This window comes from Sparus aurata, chromosome 21 (genome assembly GCF_900880675.1).
Source record: "Sparus aurata chromosome 21, fSpaAur1.1, whole genome shotgun sequence".
NCBI lineage: Eukaryota > Metazoa > Chordata > Actinopteri > Spariformes > Sparidae > Sparus > Sparus aurata.
This window is the reverse complement of record NC_044207.1, coordinates 9,686,200-9,712,013: the sequence shown is the minus strand read 5'-3', so window position 1 is coordinate 9,712,013 and position 25,814 is coordinate 9,686,200. Positions and strand designations below refer to the sequence as shown.

The 25,814-nt window shown below is 42.9% G+C and overlaps 2 protein-coding genes across 5 annotated transcripts; both read right to left on the bottom strand.

Annotated features, from left to right (window-relative positions):
* Nucleotides 1-23: 23 nt before the first annotated feature.
* LOC115572921 (phosphatidylinositol 4,5-bisphosphate 3-kinase catalytic subunit alpha isoform) lies at nt 24-15,560 on the bottom strand. The gene is made up of 21 exons (XM_030403418.1): nt 15,190-15,560; nt 13,831-14,247; nt 13,352-13,561; nt 12,979-13,229; nt 12,397-12,642; nt 12,082-12,167; nt 11,873-11,978; nt 10,447-10,599; nt 9,769-9,903; nt 8,762-8,886; nt 8,569-8,650; nt 8,158-8,322; nt 7,912-8,015; nt 7,456-7,627; nt 5,555-5,661; nt 5,105-5,226; nt 4,610-4,688; nt 4,241-4,411; nt 3,976-4,093; nt 3,410-3,561; nt 24-2,759 (listed from the first exon to the last, which is right to left on the bottom strand). The coding sequence occupies exons 2-21, from the start codon at nt 14,180-14,182 to the stop codon at nt 2,489-2,491; spliced, it is 3,207 nt and encodes a 1,068-aa protein (XP_030259278.1). The 5' UTR covers nt 14,183-14,247; nt 15,190-15,560; the 3' UTR covers nt 24-2,488.
* Nucleotides 15,561-17,331: 1,771 nt separating this feature from the next.
* On the bottom strand, nt 17,332-24,561 carry kcnmb2a (potassium large conductance calcium-activated channel, subfamily M, beta member 2a). 4 transcript variants are annotated; one of them, XM_030401978.1, is made up of 8 exons: nt 24,366-24,561; nt 23,924-24,069; nt 23,585-23,828; nt 20,258-20,362; nt 19,717-19,839; nt 18,950-19,120; nt 18,501-18,696; nt 17,332-18,214 (listed from the first exon to the last, which is right to left on the bottom strand). In XM_030401978.1, exons 5-8 carry the CDS (start codon nt 19,773-19,775, stop codon nt 17,930-17,932), a joined length of 711 nt encoding a protein of 236 aa, XP_030257838.1. In that variant the 5' UTR covers nt 19,776-19,839; nt 20,258-20,362; nt 23,585-23,828; nt 23,924-24,069; nt 24,366-24,561; the 3' UTR covers nt 17,332-17,929. The 4 variants fall into 4 exon arrangements, with proteins under 4 accessions (XP_030257838.1, XP_030257840.1, XP_030257837.1 ...); XM_030401980.1 differs by lacking the exon at nt 23,924-24,069 and having other exon boundaries at nt 23,585-23,715; nt 23,801-23,828; XM_030401977.1 differs by lacking the exon at nt 23,924-24,069.
* Nucleotides 24,562-25,814: the final 1,253 nt, after the last annotated feature.

Here is a 25,814-nt window from a genome sequence, read left to right as displayed (position 1 = left end):
GCATGATTCCTCCATTATTTTTCTTTCTTTTTTTTTTTCTTTCTTTTTTTTTTTTGGTTAGCAGTTACATATATGAGTTTGCTTAAATTTAAAAATACAAAAATATATTACCTCTGTAGTTATTCAAGGAAAGAATTTGCACATGTAGTAGCAGTTATCAGTTATCTGTTACCTTCATTGTGACTTTGTTGTACCTCACACAAGTAACAAGGTCATTTTCTATACATGAAATTCAAGTAAACAACATCAGGTCAAACAAACAAAAACAAAAGAAAAACGTAGATATTCGAGGACCTCATGCATAATGCAGTGTGAGAAACAGAAAACAACCAGAACAAGTACAAAGGGAAATAGCATCATTGAGGCAGTTCTTCAACAAAGTGTAGGGGGTCTAGTTTTTTTTTCTCAGTTTGGGTCCAGCCCACCGCTCTGTAGCCCGTACAGAAGCACATGCATCTCAGTGGGATCGGTTTCCTGAGCATTTCAAAGTCCTCGTCCGCGCACAGAAAATCTGACTGTTTCGGACGGACTTCCGAGTGTCCAGGAAACCAGCCCGATGTGTATCATTTGGTAAAGCTAGAACATTTACTGACCTCTGACGTACGTGTCCGCGCAGCGAGCAAACCCGCCGACACCATTCTTCCACACATAAGCGTGACAATCATAGGAAAGAGGAGGGAAGAAGACACTTCGAAAGTAAAAAAGAAAAAAAAAGAAAAAGAAAATCACTTCGGTTGCTGTTTCTTTACCTGGATCTTGGGCTATATGGCAAACGTGTGGACAGAGGGTGCCTTAAAGGTGCACTGAGTAGTTTTGGGTGAGACAGAGAAAGATTTTCACCGATTGATTATTTTTTTTATGCCTAAACAAACTAAATAAAACAAACTGGGGACCTTATTTTCCTCTGAGAACAGCTTGTTTATTCAGAAATGGATATAATAAATATTTCTGAGTTTGTGTTATTACCTCATTAATATTGTAAATGTTAAAATTCCGCATTTGAATTTCTTCTCCAAAACTACATAGTGCCCCTTTTGAAATGATCAGTGATCGAGAACAGGGAGACATTTTACAGATGGCTTAGATTGAAGCTCCAAATATAAACCTGGAGAAGCAAAAGGCAGGGTCCAAAGGCGTTTCTCACAGTTGTTTTTGTCGGGAAGAAGGAGACGACTCTGTGACAGTGCAGCAGTTTTGCTTTTGTTTTTTTCTTCTGTGTACTGTCTGAACAAAGTCCACTGAAACACTGCTCAGTGTGAGCGCGTCGGGGGAGATGCATTTCTCTCTCTGCCTTACACTGACATCTTCTTCTTCTTCTTTTTTTTTGTTGCAATATACAGTACATATTAGGGTCACAACTTGCATAGAGTAACAGCACAGCACACAAAAGGAACACTGCACATCCTCTTCCCCTTTGCCTCCATCTAAAGACCAACTGCTGGCGTCGTGTCCAGCTGACCGTCAGAGAGGTGTTTCTGGCGTCAGCTGCGCGGGGTGGACGACGGACATTTGTGCCTCAGAATAATACTGATAGACGAAACGAAACAAAAAACAAATACTGCAGAGATCAGTGCTATGAGTACACAAGAGGCTTGGAATCGTAGTGACTATTTTTTTTTTTTTTTTACAAATAAGACTGCTGAGTAGTGGGGTTACACATCTAGTACTTTGGCTCAGTAGAAAATAGACTCAAAAAGGAATATGTGCACCGAATGCATACAAGTCTATGGATATACTGCTGTACAAAAGTCAGTTATCTGGCATGAGTTCTGTCATCTGTAGGCTACAAAGAAGTATTTCAGTTAAATGCTAGCTAAGTGTTTAACAACACATCCTCCTCCGAGTCCTTCCTCTAAAAGTGTTGGTGATAGTTTTTCATGACTGTGGGGGGTCATCGTGATTATGTGCGCACCCATCGTCCCTTTCATTTCCGTGCGCCGGCATCTCCCCCTTTTCTTCATCAGTTCAAAATAGGTAGTGGAAATAATGCGGTAACGCTCTGTCAGTTCATCGTTAGAAAAAGCCAGCTGTGCTCATGGTGATGTTCCGTTCTTAATGCTGATGGCTGTAGATGTACTGAAAGGAATTTAAAAAAAAAAAAAAAAAATAGAAGAAAATAAAGATTTGTCCATAGTTTGTTCACATGAAGAACGCAGTCGAGGTCCATTACGCTTTTAGTTCCTATGAAGAAGACTGATGAAACAGAAATCCACCCGGCCCTCTTAAATTCATAGTGCAGGGAGAGGAAATTCGGAAACCTGCAGAAACAGGTGAATTTAGGCTTTATGTCCCTGAAACTGACCCTTCTGAGCACCCTTACTGAGTGGTGCGCTGGCAGGTGATGTTTCAGAGTCACGCGCTGGCAGACATATCAACCAGGCCTTAGTGTGTTTGGGAAAATACCTTGCTCGCTTCTTGCTACTCTTTTGGTTCTTAGTGTGCTGTTGCTGCCACAGTCCTGCGCTCCTCTCTTCTTTCAGCTGTCACCTCAGTTCATGGCGTGCTGGCGGATTGTATGGAAGATCCAGTCCATCTTTGTGGTCCAGCCGCCGTGGTGAGCATCATTCATCTGCTTCATGAAGTAGTCCAGGGCCTCCTGCTCCGTCTTGTCCAAGGCCAGGGTCTTCCTGATGTAAGCGATGTCGTCGAACGACTGCAGCTCGGGCATCCCCGAGCCCAGCATCATGGAGAAGAGGTTGATGAAGAGGTTGGCGTGCTGCCGGATCGCCAGGTACGCCTTGTAACACATCTCCTGGAACCTGAAAGGGGAGAGAATCGAAAATTACAAAGAGGGGTTAAACGAGCTCTATGTAACCTTTTGTCCCAATTTAAATGAATTAATCCTTGTTTTGTTGGCCGTATGTGAGCAGAATGTAACGAAAATGTCAAGACTTTTTTTTTTTTTTTAAATGCTTATCACAATTTCAATACCCACAGTGGTGTATTTCGAAGACCTAAATACTCCATTTATTTGTATTTTTTTAGGCTTTTTGAGGCTTTTTGAGGATGACAGAGCGGGGATGCCATGCAGCAAAGGCCCGCGGGTCAGATTTCAACCCTGGGCTGCTGTGGTGAGTGCACAGCCGCTGCAGATGGGTCACATGCGCTACAAACTGAGCCCCCAGGGCGCCTAACTCTACATTTATTACCGTAAATGACAAAAAACTGCTAAATCCTTACATTTTAAGAAGCTGAAAACGGAAAATGTTGGACATATTTGCTTGAAAAACACTAAAATGGATAATCGATTTTCTAAACAGTTCATCATCTATTGATCAACTAATCACTGCAGCTCTAATAGAACCAGAGAAATAGTTTTCTCTCTTTTCACTTAACTTTGGTATGTTTCACAAGTCACTGCTAGTTTTGAGTTAATGCCAAGTTAAACTCGGGTGAATTGCTGGTTTACCTTTCAAACTCCCTTGTTTTGGTGCATTCTTGAGTTCCTTTGCTAATAACGATCAGGAAGTCCTGTGTGAGCACAAAGGGCACGCGTTCTCTTTTGTACCCAAACTTCTTCTTTTTGTGGTCGAGAAAGTGGCCAAAGTCTATGTGGAACAGCTGCAAAAGAACGTTAACAAAGGAAGACATTAATCATCTTTCATAGGAGCTTTAGGCAAGAAATGTTGTTCTGTCTAATCTGTTTAATGCCTAAACAAACAAAATAAACAAACTCCCTTTTTTTCATGACTGAATAAATAAAACGACAACACAATTTCATACTGTTTTACTTTGTTTATATGTGGCGGACCCTGCCACCTTTCAAGCTTCAAACAGTGTTCTGGGACCTTATTTTCCTCTGCTCATTTATTCAGTTAAGGAAAAAATTGATATATCTGAGTTTGCATTATCATGTCATTAACATTGTACATACAAAAATTCTTTGAATTTCTTCTCCAGAACTACACAGTGCCCATTTAAGAAAGAAACAGAAATGATGCGTATGTGTGATGTAGAAGGATGTTAAACCTTTACCTGTCCATCATCTTTGACCATAATGTTGCTGTTGTGTCTGTCCCCTATGCCCAGGATAAATGTGGCTACACAGTAGCCTGCACATGACCGTGTGAACAGATCTATGGCCTGGTCATACCTAAGGAATCAAACAAATGGAAGAAAAAAAACGTTCTAACGACTTTACTGTCCCAAAAAAAGACACACTAAATCTTCACATGAGCACTCACACCACCTCTACACCCTACAGAAGACCAGAGAGGCTGTACAGATCGCTGCCACTCACATCTCTCCCTTGTTCTTATCCTTAAGCCACTGATGCAGTGTGTGGCTGTTGAACTGCAGTGCCCCCTTTAGGCCTCCTTTACACTGGATCTGCATGATGGTGTGAGAGTTCCTCACCACTTCGATCAAACCCACGCAGTCGCCGATGGACAGGCAGCCATACGGCAGCATCCTGGGAGAGGAAGGACAAGAAACACAAAGGGAGGCAGAAATAATTAGGCCGGCAGCGACAGACTTATTAAGTGACTTGAGGTGGCTGGAAGGGGTTGCCACTAATCTGCATTCAGGTATGAGTGCAGAACATGAAAGCATCCGGCGCCCAGTAATGTGCACCTGCATCCTTGCTGTCATGGTGAAGTGAGGAGCCTACCTGAGATCAAGGCCTTGGTTCTGCCAGATGTTCTCCATTATCCTAATGATCTGCAGCGTCAGCATGTCCTGCCTCAGATCTGCAGAGGCACACAGAGACAAGAAGGTGAATGACAGTGAAGTGATTATTAGCTGCTTAGCTGCTCTTTGATCAGCTTCCACGATGCATTATGGAGCAGGGCTGTCAGAGTCGGTTTGGTCACAGATGTTGCAGCAAAACGCACGGGCAGCTGCGGTAAAGTGCGATTCTAATAACGTGACTTGTTCTTGCTGAGATCCTTGTAAAGTGCATTGATGAGGATGTGTTTGTGTGCCATGATACGCCCTACAGGCAGAGAGTGAAATATGCTGCATGCTCAGCAAGAGCATTTTCAGCTGTGTGTGTGTGTGTGTGTGTGTGTGTGTGTGTGTGTGGTGGCGCACAGAGGCAATAATGGACAAACAAATAGATGTGGAGAGAGCGATAGGGGGGGAAAAACACAAAGACAAAACTCACCATCTCCATTTTTGAAGATGATTTCGTTGTTCTGAAAAAGCAGCTCTGACATCATATCTGGATTTTCCCAGTTAAGCCATAGAGGTCGCTTGGCTGATGACATCATCCTGCATTCCTCCAGACTGAAACAGAAACAGTGATGTGTTTAAAGAAGAAAAACAAACTGAAGAAAAACAGAATGTTCTCAGGAAATGTCCCTGTATTTCCCTGCAACTGAGTCATGTAGAGTATATTTACCATAAAACGAGGCTGTTCTCTAAGAGCAGTGAGTGCATTCTCTTCTTAATACACTTCAGGGATGTAACGTACACACACCTTTCATTACTTGTGATTATACTTAAAGCCATGCAGAGGAAAAAGGCGCAAGCAACACCTGCAGAGGAACTAAGAATTCTCTCTCCTCTGAAGAGATTTCAGAGGGGAGCGTTAGATAAGACAGTGCTGATGTACCGGAGGTTTCCCAGCTGATGAGCTGGATTCAGTGGGGAGGTGAAGCTCTGCAGGGCATCCATGTAGTCTGGCCTTCTCATCTGCTCCACTAGAAACTTCATTTGAACCTTAAAAGAAAGGCGAAAAAAATGAATCCGTTAATAAAACGCTAGTTTTAGAAGCCTTTAAGTGTGTAAATGGACAGCAAGTACAGCCTGCTCACTGCTGCTTTACCGAAGCACAATGATTTATCTCTCCCAATGAGAGAAGGACGCTTCACAGAGCATCATTTTTGTGCTGTGAGGCTAGACACTGGTCATTTCTTAATGGATAATGGCAATTGTTGAATGAATAATGGTGTATTTAGATATTAATCCTTCAGTCATCGATCATCCTCCAGAATCACTCGCCTCAGCTTCAAGCTAATTTGCTAGTTAGCTACTTAATGCCTTTGTCACACTACACGACTTTTGAAGTTGTCACATTGCCGTTATTTTCACACAACACAACTTTCTGTCTTTCTGTAATCTGGAGTCTTGCATTCATTGAGGCTTGAACACTACATGACTAATTGGCGACAGGCGGTCAGACACTGCAGCAAAAAGAACAAAGGAAGAGAAGGAAGAGAATATGAGTGAGAGGATTAAATAGGATTCGCAGGCAGCACGCACGATTTATGCTATGAAAACGTGAAACTGCCTGCTTGTATTGTTGGTCAAGAAGGACAACATGGTTACACCTACTGAACAGCTTGTGTGCAAGTATCCTGATGCTAGTTTTGTGTTATTATTGTGCAGCTCCACACAAATAGATGCATGATAAGACTGGCTTCAGAGAGCTGCTGCATGTGTAAGCATAGCAGAGAGGGAGAGAGAGGAGGAGTGTCTGCTATCATTGGCTGAAATTCGTTCCCGGCTCCATGACCCATCAGGTATTTAGCCTGCTGGATGTATAGTCGGCGTTGGTTCACATGTGGCGATCGTCATTGATTGGAGCGTGTGCCGATCGGCCTCTGATCTTTGTGTTGGCAATCTCCATTAAGACGGCGCTGAGTTAAAGATCAGGGCTGAAATCCTGTAGCGTGAACTGAGCTTAACCAACGGATTTACTTACTCTACTGATTTAGACACATTAGATCGTGGCTATGACCTTCTCGTAGACACTATTTGTATATCAAACTTAGCCTTACTGGCAGACAAAACGTTTTTCGTTTTTTTTAATTCATTGATATTGATGGAATATAATTAAGAACATTGACTCAGGTACTGTACAAATACAACTTTGAGGTAGCTGTATTTAGGTATGTCTATTTTCTGCATACTTCATACTTCCACTTCACTATATTTGGAGGCAAATATCATTTTACTCCACTGCATTTATCTGATACCTTTAGTTACAAGTTGCAGACTGCTCCTGCATCAGAGTCTTTTTTTTCCCCACAATCAGATAAACAGAAAAAAACAAAAAAAAAAACAGGACATGGATTCTGAAAATGAAAAAGATACCTGATAGTTAGATCCAATAAATTGCCCGGTCAATAATGCCAGCACCAAGAATGTTGATAACACAAAATCAATGGCAAGTACCCAGTTTGTTTAGGCATTAGAAAAAAAAAATCAGCAAATGAAGTTCTTTTGCTACCGATTAAAATTTCTTCCCCCCAAACAACACAGTTCACCTTTATTGAAGAATCTTCTGTGTGAATCTATAGCTCTTACTGTAAGGATCGCTTAGTCCTTTTAAATGTATCATGCTAGTCCGGTTGAAATATCCTCAGCTGTAATGCAAACTGTAATAACAACTGTCCAGACTCTTTCACAACATACTGCGGCATCTCTGAGGCCAGATTGGTCCAGATGTCGTCAAGATTAAACTCAACGTTTCAGTGGATCACAATTAACAGCTGTCGGCTGTCGTATTACCTTCTGTGCCTCATCTTTTTTCTCTTGTTTGAGGAGGTCGGTGAGATTGATGAGTTTCTCCATGGCCTCCACCTGTCTGCTCAGGTGCTTCAGATACATGCCACAGGCCCGGCAGTACGACTCCAGCAGCAGGCCAAACCGCTGACTCACCGTCTTGTTGTGCATCTCTGACCTGCACACGTGTAGGCAAGAAAAAGAAAACATTTAGAGATCGCTAGAGTCCTAGTGGAAAATGTGTCCTTCCTCGTCGTAAATACACACACACACACACACACAGCCACACACACACAGTTTCCAAAAACATTGATTGACATCAGCTGTATTCACAGAAGTTTCTTGAATTCACGACGATTTGGGACCAGACAGTTGAGTGACATTCAAACAACAGTTTAACCTTTCATTTCACATATAAACAGCTCCAAATTCCTGAAAGCAGACCTTTCTAAATCAACTCACTTTAAATGCCAGAAGAAGAAATGTCCTATCCTCTGATTGGTTAATGCCTTTTTCAGCAGGAAGCGTGCAAGTGGGTTATCAAGGTACTGCTCATACTTTAGAACCTGGGCACAAGCACAGAAAACAGAAGAAATACCATTCAAAATATATTTTTTGCCTTAAGAAAACACTTCTAAAGTATATCAAGCTGATGAGACCCTCTTATCTGAATAACAATGTTATATAAAGCCAGATGAGGTGTGGCACCTGAACCAGTTGAATGAGGTACTGTGAGAGTTTGTCATCTGTTAGGTATTTCTCAAGGCACTTCACGGCAAACTCTCTGATCATTGGATCGGGGAAGTTACAGTCCAGCAACTCCATGGCTTGTTCTGGCTTGATAGCAGGCCAGTCCTTCAGAAGGCAATACATCTGAAATGTAAAAAAGAAACACACGCTGACTACAGATACTGTAAATATTGTTTTGTTTTTGTCTTTTTACATTCTTGCTTTTAAACAACCACACACTACATGAGGCAGCATGTGAGTGCGCACTATCTCTGTAAACATCAGCTGAGCTGTTGCAATAGTATAGCACCTTAGGTCAGGCACATATCTATGTCCTCACGTGATGTCCTTCAAAATAAAGGCATGTCAGCAGTAGAAACATGAGCTCACCTGTGCAATCTCATCCCTGGAGTTCCATTTCACAGCCAGGAGGATCTTGGGAAGGATCTCTGGCATATTGAGGCAGTCTTGTCTAAAATAGTTTGACAAAGGAATACCTACGTCAGTCCCATGTGACGTGCGTAAAATGTGATGTACCCCCTTAAAATACCCACACAATGGTATACCAGCCCTCAAACATTACCTGTGCCTCCATAAAAAGTCTTTCTCCTGCTCAGTGATTTCAGACAGCGGGTCTCTGTTACACACCTGGCGTAGCTGCTCATTGTCGGTGTCGGTCAGGGGGTTGTCACGTGCCAGTCTGTTAGTCTACGATACCATATAACACATGGAACACATAGTTTAAAGCAACATTATGTAAAAATGTTTAACCTTAAAACAGTAGCTTCAAAATCATGTTGATACTACAGTGTCATGTAATGCAATGGTGTCTCTGTCTCAGCCACTCTGCTGTCACTTGTTTCTGCACTATGTCATTTCAGCGAGAGGGTAGGATCACAGCGTTACATACATGTTTACTTCAACATACAAGTTGTCAAAACATTACACTGTTATGAAGTCATGAGTTGTGTTTGTAGTTAGCACCTACATTATGTCTGACAAATTGTTACCGACCTGGGATTTGTTATTATGACAGTGGTGTTGCACTCAAAAAACTACAGTGGGGGGGTTTAAAATCAAACAAAATGCCAATTTCTACATAATGTTGCTTTTAGGTGGTCAAAAGTATCAATGCTTTTTCAATAGTAAGTGTATTCAATAGTCTCAAAGGTACTAAATCTGTGAAAAGATTTTCAACCCAGGACTGAACAGATAGTACCATTATTACAAATGTGAATGTTGAGCGTTTCTGTTCAGGCACTGTGTCCCTAAAATAATTTAAAAAAAGAAAATAATTATTTCATTTTGTGTGCCTTTATTTCTCTAAGCAATGTTAGACAAAGAGGCTCCAAGAATTTGTTTTATATTAGTATTGCGTTAAAGTGGTAAATTCTGGTATTGTGACAATCTACTTCAGCAGCACGTGTGGTCTGCAGGGACTCCATATGTAAATGAAAAGTTGATATTAATTCATTGTCTGTAGTGTGAGCAAACTGCAGAATGAAATGCAGATCACAGGACGAATATCACTGATCAGTGAAACAAAACACCCCAAAAAAATAATAATAAAAAATAAGCTTGTTATCTTACCAAACCAGTGTGGCAGTAATTAAAGCCAAGCTCTCTGGATATATTCCAGTTTGCATGGTCTTCAATGATGGTCATATCAGGGTACTTGACAGGGCAACTGAAATGGTCAAACTCCAGCTCCAGACATGGGGTTTCCTGCACAATTACAAAGCGGATGGGAGAGGAAAGGTCATTCAAGGTGATTACTGTAATCAAAGAAAGGTGCCTGTGTCAATGAGTAATTATTTAAGTGGGATAAGAGGCTTGGTTGATTAAATTGAGGCGGCTTAAACCCGGCTCTGAAACGCTACGGGTTGTCACAAGCTCGATTAAAACTGCGTCATGAGGCTTAGAGGTCAGTCGCAAGACACAAGTTTAATACATATTTTAAGCTTAAAATGCTGGGGGGAAAGATTACGTTTTCCTTGATATTTTATCTTCTTAGTGCTTCATGATGGCCCATGTAGCTCAAAGAGATCTGCTTCGACAACCTTTGTATTCTAAATTCTGATCCAATTCTTTTTGGCATTTACAGTTTTATACTTTGCCTGCAAAATGATAAAACAAAGAGCAAAGTCTGTTTACATTTGAAATCTCTCCATCAGACCACTATTTGCTCTGTAAAAATACATGAGACACCACTGGGAGCACAAACAGGGAGCAAACATTACGTCCATAATGCTGACGTGCGCTGTTCACCTTGTTGGGGTTAGAGCCTGTGACGCCGATAGGGTTGAGCAGGTCTTCCAAGCCATGTGGCACAGGCCATAGGTTGAGAGCCATCTTCCCTGCTACCAGTGTGTGGGTGTAGTCAAACAGGTTGATGTTGCCCCAGGCGAGGGGACAGTGCTCCTACAGCAAAAAATACCAGAAAGATGATGCATAAGAAAATGATTAGAGACGCAAGCGCTCCGGGCTATGAAACTCACAGGTGCAGTGCAGAACGCAGGGAGGTTTGTTTATTTCCCACGCAGAACATAAACTGGCTTAGATAACTGCTTTGATTCAAATAAAATTCAAACAAGAATAAACATGAAAAAGACTGCGTCAGAATTTGAAAACAGTATTAAAATTATAATCCTTAATATTCTCTTACAAACTGTTTTTGTTTATAGTCTGCATTTTTTTTTCTCAATAGCCACTTGATGTTTTTACATTCTCTAATTCAGGGCTCGAGACTGACAGTTAATAGAAAATGCGCTTGGGGAGAACCAGAGATGTTCCCCGGGTTGAATGGGATTTTCTATGTGCATTAATATGTATAACTACCACTACGCAAATGAAAAAAACTGGCCTGAGCGCTGACAACAATGGAGTGCTTCTTCTCGTGCTGTGAACATAGTTATTATCACCGGCCGGCTACTCAGCCAAGGAAAAAAATATGCTGCCTTAAAGCCAGAGAGGATGTAGTAAACTCAATATCGCTTGGGGACGCGACGCATTCTTTTCTGATAATGCTACATTGTGAACAATGGGTCTAAGTTGAAATGGGCAGGAGAGCCTGCTAACTGTAAGCAGAGTCCTGCCATGTGTTTGGCCAACTGAGCAACCAGCCAATGGAGCGAACGCTAAACACAAAGCAGTACTGAAACTTCTGTTGAGAGGTACATGAAGTGTTCAGCTGTGTACAGTTTAGTAGTAAAAGCGCTTTGAATGCAAACACTTTTAACCAACTACTATAGATGACTATTGGCTATTGCTTACTGTGATTGTTCATGACTAATGCATTTTTGCACTTTTAAACTCTGGATCAGTTGTATCTGTTGCAGAGCCTGGTAAAAGGGAGCAGCCAATGAGCTGTTAGACGAAAAGCCGCAGATGACAAACTGCAAACCTCCAACTCTTCAGATAAGCAACCACTTCTAGTTGTTCATGGCGTGATGGAAAAATGCCAATTACTGATAGACTTCTTCACTAAAACAATGCTCGTTTGTCTGGCGGATACAATGCAACCGTTGCTCTTTCAATAGATTTCTTACAGAAAAAGCAGCTCAGAGAGAGTCTGCTGCAGTATTAAGACTCCCTTGTCAAGTAGCCATGGATGACTCCCACAGAACAAAAGACAAAAACCTTTCATTATAATCATATTATGATTTCAACTTCAATGTAGCATTTCAATGCTAACCTCCTTAGCTCCCTTCCTTCCTTTCACTGAGCAGATGGAGAGGCAGAGTCGAGCAGCGCGGGGGATGTCTGGAATGTACATGTCGTAGTTGAGCCACTCGTTCCACCTGGAATAAACAGGGAAAGAGCCGTTAACATAATCAATCACATTATTGTAGCAAAGATGAATAAAATCCGGGAGTTTCAACGACATTCTTCATCGTGCACTACCTGGGGTTGGAGCAGGGCACACGCTGGGTGTTGACATTGTCACACAATTGCTCTCCACCGTGGTATATCCCAGTCCTGACGTAGATCTAGAGCAGCCACAAGAAAAACAGAATTATATACTCATCAACCGAGTGATAAAGATATATATCACTACATTGATGACTGCATGATGTGAAGGACACTGCTCAAAAAACCTAAAAACCTCCAAGATTCTGGAGAAGTGGGACTACATACAGCATTTATTTTAGTAAAACCAGAACAAAGAGAGTCTCCTCTTTAAATAAAACAAGATGAAGTCATGTACTGCATGTGTACCTTGTCAATGTCTCTGATGTTCACATTGACATAAGTGGCGCACAGTATCCTGATCCTCAGTGTTCCATTGATAGTCCAGAGAGACTTGGTGGCTGTTTCCCCATTCATGTAGGGTGTCGCTGTGGATATTCGCCTTGCATAAGAAGGCATGGTGAAGTTGTCCATGGGCAGCTGGGAATACAGGCTGTCCTTTGCCATCAGCATCAAGTTGGGCATCCGTCCCAGCATGATACAGCTGCGCACATACTGTTGAGGACAGACAATGTGACATTTTGTAGTGGCTGCGATTGTGACATTTTGAAGCTATTCGTGCCATTTGACATTTTGGAGCCATTTATACGATTTCCAAGTTTATCAACACAGAAATTGTTGGGACTTCACAAACACAAGCCAGCTGCTTTGTACCAACATACCGGGATGTATACGGTCTTTTCGTGTTCAGCACATATTCTAATAAATATCATTTAATGTCACGAATGCCAAGCACATTTGTGTCGGATGATAATGTGATGTGAAGTGGATCTCTTCCCCTCTGAGCACAATAACATCAGATGCAGTTAGGCCAAGATTAAATTAGATTACCTTGTACTGACTCAGAGGGTATTTCTCCAGTAAGTACTCGTCACAGCCGCAGACTTTGAGGATGTACTTTCCCTGATACTCCTGCACACACATCTTCAACTGCTCCTGGGACAGCAGCATGCTGCGCGTCTTCTTGCGGATGGCTTCGGCGATCACCTGCTCCGGCACGTAGTCGTGGTTGATCTTCAGGGTGTACTTCTGCTTGTCATTGCTGGGTGACACAATAACCCAGATGACTACGATGATTTGACCTGAGGGAAAGAGAATAAATGATCAAACAAAAAAAAAGCGCTCGCATGTGTAACAGCAAAAATGTGACTGTTTACCTCATACATTATTGATACGTTTGCTGCGCAGCGTAACAGTATCTTACCTTTATCTAGCTTGTTATAGATGTGCCTGGGAAGTTCGACTGAGGATTCTACATTGGGAGGATATACATACAAAGCTCTACTGTGGGGCCCGTTACTGTCTCTGAGGTCCACAGCCTCTTTGCACACATTTAAAATATTCCTTCTGAAGTCCTGCACTTCTGAGTCTTTCACCAAATCAAACTCACATATAGGCATTCCAATGGCAAAACCTGAAAGGAGAAACAAGTGCTTCATTAAAACATGCTGAGTGTACTTTAAACTCAGAAAGTTTTGTTTGGATTCTTTGCATCTTTCATGACATGTGAAATGTGAGCTTTTTCAATTATACAGTGCGACATGTAACAGAATATGTGTGACGAGTTCAGGCCAAGGGCATTATGTTAATCCTCCTCATTGTGGGTAATGACATTGCCAAGGCTTGTGGTTATTACTGTACAGCAGGTTGTTTTGCGGCTGTATGATAATTCAATGAGCATACCTATCTCTCTGTTGAGAATTTTCTCTTCTCTGTTGCCTACGGGCTCGATGACTTTGAGGAAGGCCTGGAAGAGTCTGAGATCGCACAGCCTCCTCGTCTCATCGTAAAACTCCTCCCGCTCTGCCTCCTGGGTGACACTGACAAAGATGTAGGAGCTCTCCTCCTGCAGCAGATGGTATAGAGGGTACTTCCTGGCCTCTTTGAAAAGCTCATGCTTGACTGTGATCAACGTGGCCTCCCGGAGGCACTCCAACGTGAGAATCATGCCGTTTGGCAGAAGGCAGTCCACTAGGATGCTGGGGGGCATCAAGTGCATCCCCCATAGTTCTCCTGAGGAGGGCCTGGGAGGCATGGTCGTGCCAGCAAATTCGCTCTTTTTCACAGACTGGTAATTATCAGATGAGCGATGTCAACCAACTGCGAGAAAGAAAGAATCGGGATTATATAAGATCCACTGACCTGTGCACAATAATGCAGAATGCTTGTGGTAAATATTTGACTCATGTGATGATGGAGTTGCATAGTGACAGCATGTAAAAATGCTAACAACACATTCATAAATCCAAATTCAACATGAGTTGCCAACAAATGTCAAAAACAGGAGTATTACATAATAGGGAGATGCCTACAGCCCCACAGTATATTGTTTTTGTGTTTTTATGTTCACCATATGTGAGCACAGCCATATGTAAAGTGACTTTCCTTCAGTTTGACAGAGGAGTTGTAGCACATTCATACTAGCTTAGCAGGTTAACTTCAACTATGTGACATGTCTTTTAATGTCATTATTATTATCATTATCATTATTATTAGTAGTATTATTACGACTTTAGCAGCTTCAATAACAAAAACATAACTTGTCATCACACCAGAGGCAGAAAGCCCTCTGACGAAAACTTTCGCTTTGGTAAACTGCTGTTAAAATAAGTCATGCTAGCTCAAAGTGAAATGATAGATGTCCAGTGATGTCGGTTGAAAGGACTTCAACAATCATGTAAACAAAGTTAGCTAACCAGCACTTCCTACCCTTGAGTTGAGTGTGGCTAACACTGCTAAGGTTCAGGTTTTAGTCTGTTCTTGACAGTCACCTCGATCGGTTTGTTTTGAGCAGCTTGTTGGGTTAGGTGTTGTTTCTTGGCTAGCTAGCTAACCATGCTAGCCAAGTTCACTAAGCAGATCAATGTCATTTATAATATAAAAACCTCGCCTGATACAGAAGCTAATGTTAGTCTGGCGTTTCTTCATTAAAGAGATACGACCCGCCGGTGTTTCGTGTGAGTACACGGGTAGCTGTTTTGATTAAGAGTAAAAGCTAACACACATCATAACGCGAAAAAAACAAAACAAATATAAAGCTACCTGTGTCAGATTAGCGGTTAGCCGCGAAGCTAGTCAGCCAGCACAATCATTAGCAGCGGCTAGCTGAGTAAATCCCATTCGTGCCCGCTCGGGAAGTCTCAGGCAGCGGTGCTAGCCCTTGCGTTAGTCCATCCAAACAATGATACTGGAGGGTCGGACCGACCCGCTATTGTGAAGAAAAGACGCCTCTTGCTCCCGGTGATGTTGTCAATATGCTACAGTGGAATAAGTCTATCATACTTCATGATGTTCTTCATCGTGCTGTCCCGAAAATAAACTGCACAGTTTGGTAGCACGCTAGCTCCACACAGCTAGCCTGCTCGAGGGCTGCTAGCAGGCTCATCATCACGGACCGCCCTCCCACACACAGGGAGTTAGATGGTGGAGAAAAGGCAGTTTGTCATGAGATGAGACTGGGGAATTCAGAGGAAACTTCTCGTTCACATGAGCAGGCCGGTGCCTAAGTTGTTGTTTTGTTGCTACACAGTCACACACAGAACCCAAAGCAAATACTTTTACCAGCATGAGTGAGTGAATGGAGCCCCTAGAATAGAAAGTGTTACTGATAGATGTATGATTCATTAATTCCATTACAGTGGTTCATTGCTTCCACCTGGGACATTACGTCTCCCCTGCTTCTTACTGAATATCTTCAAAACTACAGAATATTTCTGTTGAACTCACCGAGAAGTTACGGGCCACGGGCAGAGGAAGAATATCACCAGCAACACAACACATGTTAAAGCCCACCCTATGGTGTGAACTTGAAATTGTGCACATATTGTGCAAACAATATTCCAGGACAGGGATGTTATCCAAACATTTTAAAGCACCATCGATGAGAACTTTGTGGCGTCCCGGGACACTCCAGGGTCCCTGAGGGGGTTCCAAGGCCCCTTGAAACACAAAGGGGTACTCACTCTAGTTATGTTTGGGGTCCTTGATGTGAAAAATTTCCAAAAAATCACTGTATTTAAACACTTTACCATCCTCAAAATGAGCAAACTAATTTCAAAAGAATGTGCAGCCTTGACAGATATGAGCTCTCTGTGTGCTTTCTTTATCCAGGGGAGATGATCATTTGTCTCCGCTGCAGGGTCACAGTGTGTGCCTACAAAGAACTGTATTATAAAATCACCACAGTGGGAGCATTAAATTGCTGTTTTAATGTGTGAGATTACCTGGAGGTGGATACAGTAGTTGCTGTATTGAAGAGGAAACATTTGACCCTGGAATCATAATATATTTTTGGGCAATTTAGATGTATGTTAGAATTTCAGTTTAAACACTTTGGGGCTTCAGGATGGGCGATGTGCTGTTTTCGTTCTCACTCCGCCATAAACACAAACCTGTTCTGAGTATTAACCACATGCTAGCCTTGTTTGTTTCCGAGGTTTTATAAAGTTGCATAGTGCGCCTCTAAAACATTCAAAATAACTGTTTGGATGTCGCCAATTGTGTTGTGTTGCAGAGATATCTATTGATGTTAGCATGCTAACAGGCTAGCCCCTAGCCAGTTCATACCCCCAAGAAGTGGTGGTCACATAGTAAACAACAAAAGCACTCCCCCGGTACTCCCAGTCAGGGCAGAGTCAGCTAACACGACCACTAGCTGCACGGTTAACTGAGCTAACTCGCAAACAGCAACTACAGTTAGCAGCAGTTAGTGGTTACTCTGGTCAGATGTTGCCCCCTGTTTGTTTGGAGTTTAAATTCTACAGGTATCTAATTCTTACTTATGGCACCTATAAGCTTTTCTTGGGAACCCTAGACAAATAGTTTTTCCTGTAAATCTGCACCCATACATTCTGTTATAACATCTCGATAAACTGAATTTTTTGAAGAGTGTGCAAATTATACCTTTTTGAGTTTGACGACGTCTATGTATTGTGTTGAAGAGATATCTACTGATGTTAGCATGCTACCTTGCTAGCCCCAGACCATCCTTTTTTTATAATACCACTCCGAGCTCTCTTAGACCGGACCACTAGCTGCACAGCTAACCAAGCTTACGGCAGCTACAGTTTGCAGCAGTTAGCTGTCACCCGGGTGACATGCTTCCTCCCTTATTGCTTGAAACAGGCATTCAAGAGTCGGCCAGTTCTTACATATTGCTCCTTTAATCACCAGGCCTTTATATGTTCATTGTGGTTTGGTGAGCTCAGTTCATCATCCCCTTGATATGCAAAGAATCACGTCAGGTTGTGCAGGACATCATGAGAGACCTACACGTATTATTTGGTCGCTGAGATGGTGGATATCAAATACGAACATGTGGCTTCAGAAATGATTCTCAAAATAAAGCGAAAGCTGTGGCCCTCCTCAACAACACAGGACTGTATTTCAGGACGGACAGCAGCGTAGATTTAAACATAGGTGGGTTTCTGTCATGTGCAGGTGACGTAGCAAACACGTGCTCGTAATAAACAATATTTAAGCATACAAGTGTCACAAACTCTTGTAAACAGGTACCCATGAAACGTTTTACAAGTCTTCAACACCATGCAAAATCCAGGCATAGTCTTCCCGGCATTTACAGCCGGCTACTTGTCCAACAGTTTCCGCCAGTCACATCCTCGACCCAGAGTTATAGTCAGCTGTTCCGCGTGTCTCAGCCGAAGAGGAGAGTTTGCAAGGGGTCACTGCAAGGTCGCTTTGGGCTCAAACAATCCCTTTCATGTCGTGTGTCCATCGCCAAGCCCCCGCGCGCTGCCCGGCTCTCACAGCTGCTCCGCGTATTTCACCTCTTGATCTTCCCTATCTCCTCGCTAAGCCTGGAGAGGTACTGCGTGAGCTTCACCATGACGATGATGAGGGCCCCCCCCAGGAGCATGCAGGAGGGCCACAGCAGAGAGTGGAAGACGATGCTGTGGTCGTACAGGCGGGTCAGCAGCACCGCCTCCTGCTGCTCGCTGGGGTCGTAGTAACAAGGGACCTGCTGGTTCGCCTTCAGACGCTCGGAGATGTTCATGATCATGACATGCATGGCGAGGCTGTCCTTCTGGCACCGGGGCACGTAGAAACACTGCAGAGGGACAAGATGAAAGGAAAAGGAGGTTATCTAGAGGGCAGTCACGTGGTCCGACTTTTTGTCCTGCTGATGGGGTGGGGGCTACTTTGAAATATACATCACCCTTCATGTATCATCTTTCTGCTTGACCAGGAAAAATTCCAAATCCTATCGACTAACATTTTTTTTTTCTGAATCGAGAGCAGAGCGAGTCTATAATCAGGCAAACATCTGACAGCCGTTGTCAACATTTGAAACGGTTCAGTAATTCTCAGTATTTTCCCTCTGGCACTGTACTCACTTCAGAGCTGGTGTCCTGGGTCTCTTCATTGTGAGATAAGCGGCTGACGCGGCCCGTGTTATTGACGCTCACGTAGACCTGCAGACATGGGTATTTGGAGACTCTCCAGCAGTCTGACCCACAGTTGTAGGAACAGTTCATGTCTGCTGTGACCGTGGAGTTGAGTACAACACACACACCCTCCTCTGTCCACACACTGTGTTGACATTTAAATGAAGAGCCAATTTAATGCAAAAAACGAATCTCATGGTATGAAATCAAATCGGCCTTGGGTATAATTTCATAAACTATTCATTTGTGCAATTTTCAGGTTGAGAGGGCACTGAAGCAGTTTCTCAACAAGCACATCTGATGAATAAAACATGTTTCTGACAGAAATATCACTTCAGTCCTTTACAGGATACAGGAAAAAATAAATAAAAAATGCAATTCTACTATCAGTCTTGTACCTGTCTGCATAGGAGCGTAAGATAGTGATGCCCAGGACAAAGTACATCATGACCGAAGAGAGGATCATCCCGAGCCCCAGGAGAATAGCTCGGTCTTCGCCGGGCTTCAGAGCCGTCACTGTCTTCTTCTTGTCCAATATATCTACCTCACGGAATTTCTGGTAGATTGACCTCGACGATGGAAAATGAGGAAGCGTCGTCATTATACATATTTTCAAAGCTACAGTGCAAATATTATGACATGAAAATCAAAACGCATGACAAGTGACAGCCTTGCATGCCCCTTAGAGGATAACTCCACCAGTTCTACACATTAAAGGTCATATTTATAACAGTTGTATGCAGACAAATCATTTCAAAACATATTACACCTACAAAGCTTGTAGAGAGGTGCAGAATAAACTTATCTTGTTCCCTTTAAAACATTATTATGATTGTTAATTAATAACTGCACAATGTTAGTCGGGTCCGAAATGATTGTCTTGTGAATGAAGTTGGTTGAAGCTTCTGACAAAGACTGTCGGCCAATAGTGTAACAGCAGTGGAATCACATGGTGTCCGTGTTTCGTGAACATCAACCGTTTTTGTAGTTCAAAATCTGTTGCCCACTTTACCCACAATGCAACTTAGCCACTGAGTAACTTAACTGAAGGCAGTTTATCAGGTTACACTCAGCTTCCTCTAGAGCCACACACTTTAATGTGTAAACTTGGTGGCATTACCCTTTAAGTCAGCGTATACAGGCTGAACTGGTACGAAGCTGTTACCTCCTTTCGTTCCCTCCTCCCGAGCCCGTTCTACTTTTGGCCCCTGCCACGAAGAACATCTTCCTCGATGATCCGCGTCCTCCTTTGCTCGCTGAAGCCGAACGGCAGGATTGCTGAAAGGACCTGTGAATTATAGCCACTTTTATGTTTAGCTGCCCTGAAGCACACAAGTCCATTTTTCTTGTTACACCCAAATACACTTTCACGACTTGGATCATAAATGTAACAGAAATCCCAAGTCACCGGTTACAAAGCAAATTTGTAGGACGACAAATCATACTCTACCTTTGGTGCATAATTGCTTCCAAACTCACTATATTTATAGAAAAAGACACATTGAGTAAATGTCTCTCCATGTAAGCCTGCAGCCGACAGTGACTATTATGCGGTGCCGACAGGAAGCACCATGGATATAGTGGACTCCACCAGGTAAACATCTCGTTTTCAACACAAAGAAACACTTCGGTGGGTAAACAAAGATGACAGATTGCCGCGGACGAGAGGTGTTAATGCTGATGAGGCCCCTTAAAAAAACGCCTACCTGTTTTATCCTGAACACTTCTGCTGTCAACACGAAGTCATTGGCTCCTCACTGGCACAACAACAACACCTTGCATGAGCCTCCTCCTCTCGCTCTCTGCCGGCCCTAAAACACAGAAAATGACGGCGCACATGCAGCTTTGGACCCACAAATAACTTAAGAGTTGATTCAAATGCAAGGTGAGACGTGATGAGTTAGTTTTTTCCAGGTCGCCCAGGGGTCGGCATTAAGGTGACGCAAAATTTAAAAAAACACTTGTGAGATTACAAGCCGTTAACTCAAAAACATCATTAAAGGAGCAATATGTAAGAAATGGCCGCCTAGTGAATTTATACTCCAAACACCTAGGGGGCAGTATATCACCAGAGTTAGATAGTAAGAGTGCACAGTTAGCGATAGTACAGCTGACTCTGCTCGGATTGGGAGCTCAGAGCGAGGGTTAGCGTTGGTTTTGGTTATAATTGGAGCGTCACCTCCCGAGATGCAAAGTGAACTGGGGCTAGCTAGTTAGCATGCTATCTTCAACAGGTCTCTGCATCACGACACATGGACGATTTTTGCATAAAGTCACCACCGTTATTTCTTCACATTCTGTTGATGATTTTAGTTCATTTTAGAGTGTTTTGAATATACATATTGCACCTTTAAGAACACATGTATTTTACAGGGCCACTTTATTTGTTACCTGTGGGCATTTGCTCACACAAGGCGGTTATGTCGCTGCCTGATCAAGCTCAAAGCCGCTCCATCATGAGTCAAAACTGAATAAGTCAAACTAGTCAATCGTGTGTGAACCAGTAATCACATCATACGGTTGATACGCCGCACTTCAGGAGCAGGATAATCAACACGGAACGGATCAGGTTTTATTGATGGGCATTCTGTCGCTGTTGTTAAGTCCTCTCACATGTAAGCACAATGAGCAGGCTGTTTTCATTTTTGCGGAGGACGCAACCTTGCCAGAGAGCTCGGAGCTGAATAGTTAGAAAACCAGCCAACAAGTTCCTCTCAGATGAGTAATTTCCTTATTGTATTACATTCCCAGCTGCTGAGGGGAAATGTTGCTGTGAGACGACCCCAGTGAAGAAATCTGAAGGAAGCTAAAAGTGTTATCTGGGTCCGTGCTTTCTTCGAAGCATTCCGCAAGGTTTTGCATGCACACCCGCAACAAAGAGCCGCACTTACACGAATTTTACGCTCTGTCTCACAACTTTTCTCCTCTGTAGAGGCACGCTGACCATCGCCTCTCGAGTGTCTCAAGTTCCACACATAACTGTATTGATTTCAGCTAAACATGGACACACACACACACACACACACAGAAAGGCCGCCTTCCTCCTGGTAGCAAGTTTACATTCAAGCTAAAGGTTTTAATGGGTTTTGACAGCAGAGTATGTGTTTGTAGTCCTGCCTCATACACCATGTAGGCTGGACTTAGAGTGGCAGGCGACTTCCTACCTAGTAACTGATAAGGAGTGGACAGTGACGCCGTCCTCAATGATATATGGGACAGGCAGTCTCACGGTGTTGAGTGTGACCTTGCAGGACCTTCTGAGTACGCTTCAAATGGAGGAAACAAATTGAAAACATTTAATTAAAAATGCTCTAAATGGAGAGAAAAAAAAATGTTTCCACATCGCAGAGTGGCTCCAGAAAATTTGACATTGGTGGCGATTTTATTAATTTGAGGCAAAAAAATTAAAAAGTTTATGAGAATCCTGAAAATCTGAATTTTCTGAAGTGACACCTAACAGTCCAGTGTGTGGGATTCAGCGGCATCCAGCAGGGGGGTTGATTCTTACGTTCAGGTGACTGTACAATAATGAAGACATGGTTGTGAGTATTCAGTTTCTTTGTATTCCATTTCTGCCCCTAAGTCCCATGACCTTTAACTGAATCAGTAATGATGTCATAGTCATAGGGTGAGCAGTGCTTCTGAGTGACAGTCACTAACTTGAAAAATTGATTTCGGACTTGTGTCCTTCTTCATATCAGTGCTTATTAATAGAGCTACTGAGTCTGCAGTGTCACCACATGCAGCACTGGAGGGAGACAGTGTGTGTGTGTGTGTGTGTGTGTGTGTGTGTGTGTGTGTCTGAGGAGGTGCTCACAAGCCCCGCATGAGTGTGAAACTGCTTACCCAGGCAGGAATGTATTATTCAGATTCTCCTATTATCAGTTTAATGAGCTACATATCCTGAGCCAGAGGCAGATAGGACCAGTCAGCCTTGCAGTATTCTTTATGGGTGTGTCCTTGGTTCATATTTCTTCCAGCTGCCTCTCTCCCATCTTGTTTGTCTCAAAACGTGACTGAATGATAAAACAAAATGGCATGTGGCAGACCACGTAACTATAGAGCAGGTGTTGTACATGATGGATGACTGAACGGGCCTGTCGGGCCCCGGTCCAGAGGCGCGAAGGGTCAGAGGGCAGCCAGCGCCTCTTCATCTTCAGTGTGAACTGAATCTGAATGTGTGAATTATTGAAGTTCAGCCACAGTTTTTTTTTTCTTTTACTAACAGCAGCACCTGAGAAATCACCTGTGTACTGTCACTGAAAAGAGATGCGACACAACTACACAGAGAGGCAAATTGACCAGAAGGACACCCAAAATGACACAAAACAACTGCAGAGTGATACAAAATGACAACAAAGAGATGCAAAATAACTCAGAAGACACAAAATGACAAAAAAAAAACAACCGCAAAAAGACACAAAGTGACTACAAAGGCATGAAATGACACAACACAACCAGAAAAAGGTGCAAAACAACCACAAAATGACTACAGAGACAAACACAATTATGCAGAACTACAAAGAGGGTGACCAGAAAGAGATACAAAATGACACAATACAACCACAAGAAGATGCATCGCAGCCACACAGTGACATAACACTGAGAGGCTAAATGACCAGGAGGAGAAACAAAAGACAAAAAAGAGACACAAAAGTACGGTTAGGAAACACAAAACGACCACACAGAGATGCAACAAGACAAAAGAGACTCAAGATGATCACAAAGATACAAGACAGTACAAAAATATACAGAAAAAACGTGTCATTTCTGTCATTTTGTGTCTCCTTCAGTCTGGATGTTTTGCTCCTGTGTTGGAATGGTGGGGGGCCTCTAACATGTCTGTGCCCGGGGGCCCGTTGTCACATCATCCATCTATGATCTTATGAATATTTGTAACTTCCTTTGGATTTTGTTAACTGGTGCTTATTCACCATCGAACTGGAATAAAGTCTTGTGCGTCACACAGGGACCAGCTCTGATGCCTCAGCTTTGAGGCTGCAAATTTTTGCCTCTGTGAGGTGTTTACTCACCTTGTGTGCGGCGCAGCGCCGTGTGAAATTCAAAGCTTGGCCTGCTATCAACACGCTCTTTGATGAAGAATGTCTCAGGATTTATTTCCTGCCTCGTCCTTCCAGTGATTATTGCCTCTCCGTCATGTGTCCTGTAGTGTTGTGGATGCCTTGAAAGTGTCATGCTCCACTGCACAGCACGCCACAGAGGAACAACAGAGCGGTAAAAACACTTACCTGAGATGAACACACCGGCAACTGGACACTGTGGACAATGGGAGGCATTATGAACTGCGTGCCTCAAACATATTGTGCCTGCACTTCATAATACCACGCACAGTGTTAAAACAACAGTCTTACATTCAGGATTTAATAATGTGTGTTTGCAGTTGCTCGCTGTCTTGTTCCTCAGACACCAGAAACGAAAAGCGGCATGTTCCCGTCATTACCGCCCAGTTAGGATTCGACGAGGGGCTCTGTCCAAAGCTCTTACACTGCAGATCAATCTAAAACAACCACACTGAAGTTCACTTCTGATCCCTTATGAATCCATTTCACATGTATGAGATTAAACACTCCTTTGTATTCCCCAGCCATGTGCTGTGTGTTGACCTTCCATTGGATCATTGCTGAGCACATGGCCTTTGCTCTGTGCTCACAGCCTCACTGTTTCTCTGTGGTGCCTGGAATGATCTCTTGTCTTTGCGCATACAAATTACAATAAGCTCCATCTTTTTGTCTGCGACTAGTGCGCGCCGGGTGGAAATGGCAGCGGTAATGCATTTAATCTGTGAAGTCCTACCTCTTGTCGATGTGCTGTTATGATAATCCAGACTTTTGGCTACAACTGTCAGCAGTGGCTCTCTCCAACACGGTCTGGGCTCCCAGGGACGGCAGCTGGCTACCTCTTATTTAAACTCGAACAGAATGCCTGCCATACCTGAGTTAGTAATACGAGTTCCCTGCACAATACTGTCATGGTACAGCACAATGTATCTTCACTGTACCTCCAAATAAGTAGCTCCGGCTGGCCTGACCCGTGGCTATGTTTGTTGCAGGCACTGCTGCACATCCACAGAGGCATCCAGGGGCAGTTATTTCAAACGTCTCTGCCTTCCCATGTCAAATAATGTACAGTATGTTTAGGCAGCTTGAAGGCCACCTCTTCATTGTGATTGGGGAAGGTCTCCCGCGTCTTGCCACAAGGTGTCTCTGCAACCTCAGAAACTGAAAAGGAATAAGTTGCGCGGGGGTTTCCTCTTTGACTGACGACCATGGGGAGACCACATGGAATACTAGGGGGTTTTGGGTTTTTTTTTTCTTTTCAAGAAAGGCTTTTATTTTGGTGAAATGACAACTGTAGATGCGTAGAAATCTTATTTCAGAATATTTTACAACTACAAGGAAATGCAAAACAATGACAGATACAAAATGAAGCACAGCATAACCGGAAAGAGACACACAATGACTACAGAGACACAAAATGACACGAAACAGCTACAAAGAGACGTAAAGTGACCACAGCAGGAGGTCTGGACAAATACTGTGCCGAGGGCAAGTGTGTTGGTGATAAATGTGTTTTGACAGCAGAGTATGTGAAATGAGTTTTTAAAGTTTTAAAAACTTTAGAGTTTTTTCTTTTTTCACAAATGTAATGCAAACAACTATTTCCCATTCATTTTTTATTGCTTCAAGGTGCCAATCAAAGATACAATCCTTGTGAAGATAGGTTAACTTTGTATATTTGATATATATATATTTTGACATTATTTCATCAAGTAGTCACACCAGCATCATTGTCTTTTAGATTTGAAGATAAATCCATCCATTGGCTTTATCTGCAAATGTATCAATCAATCCATTGGATCCATCCAATCCAACACATATGAGGATATAAGAGAAAAATGAAAAACTTGTTAAAACTGATCAACAGTCTGATCACAGCAATGCACATGATGTATTCACACTGTTATTTGTATGTTGCTGTACAAAAGAGATTCTACTTTGCATGTAAGACCCGGTCAAATGGGTTATTTTTGAAAATCGTTGTCGAGTCTAACACATGGCACTGCATATTTGTGCAGCAAATTGAATCTCTACTGAGGCTATTGAGTTCTTTTCTAATGCTATGATGTCTCTGCAGGCAGTGCTTTCCACAGCGGCACTGGTCTGACAGCTGGGGGATTTTCCCTTGCAGACCACAGTTAATGAGCCGTCTTGGCTGCAGTCTTTGCTCATCCCCCTTGCTGCG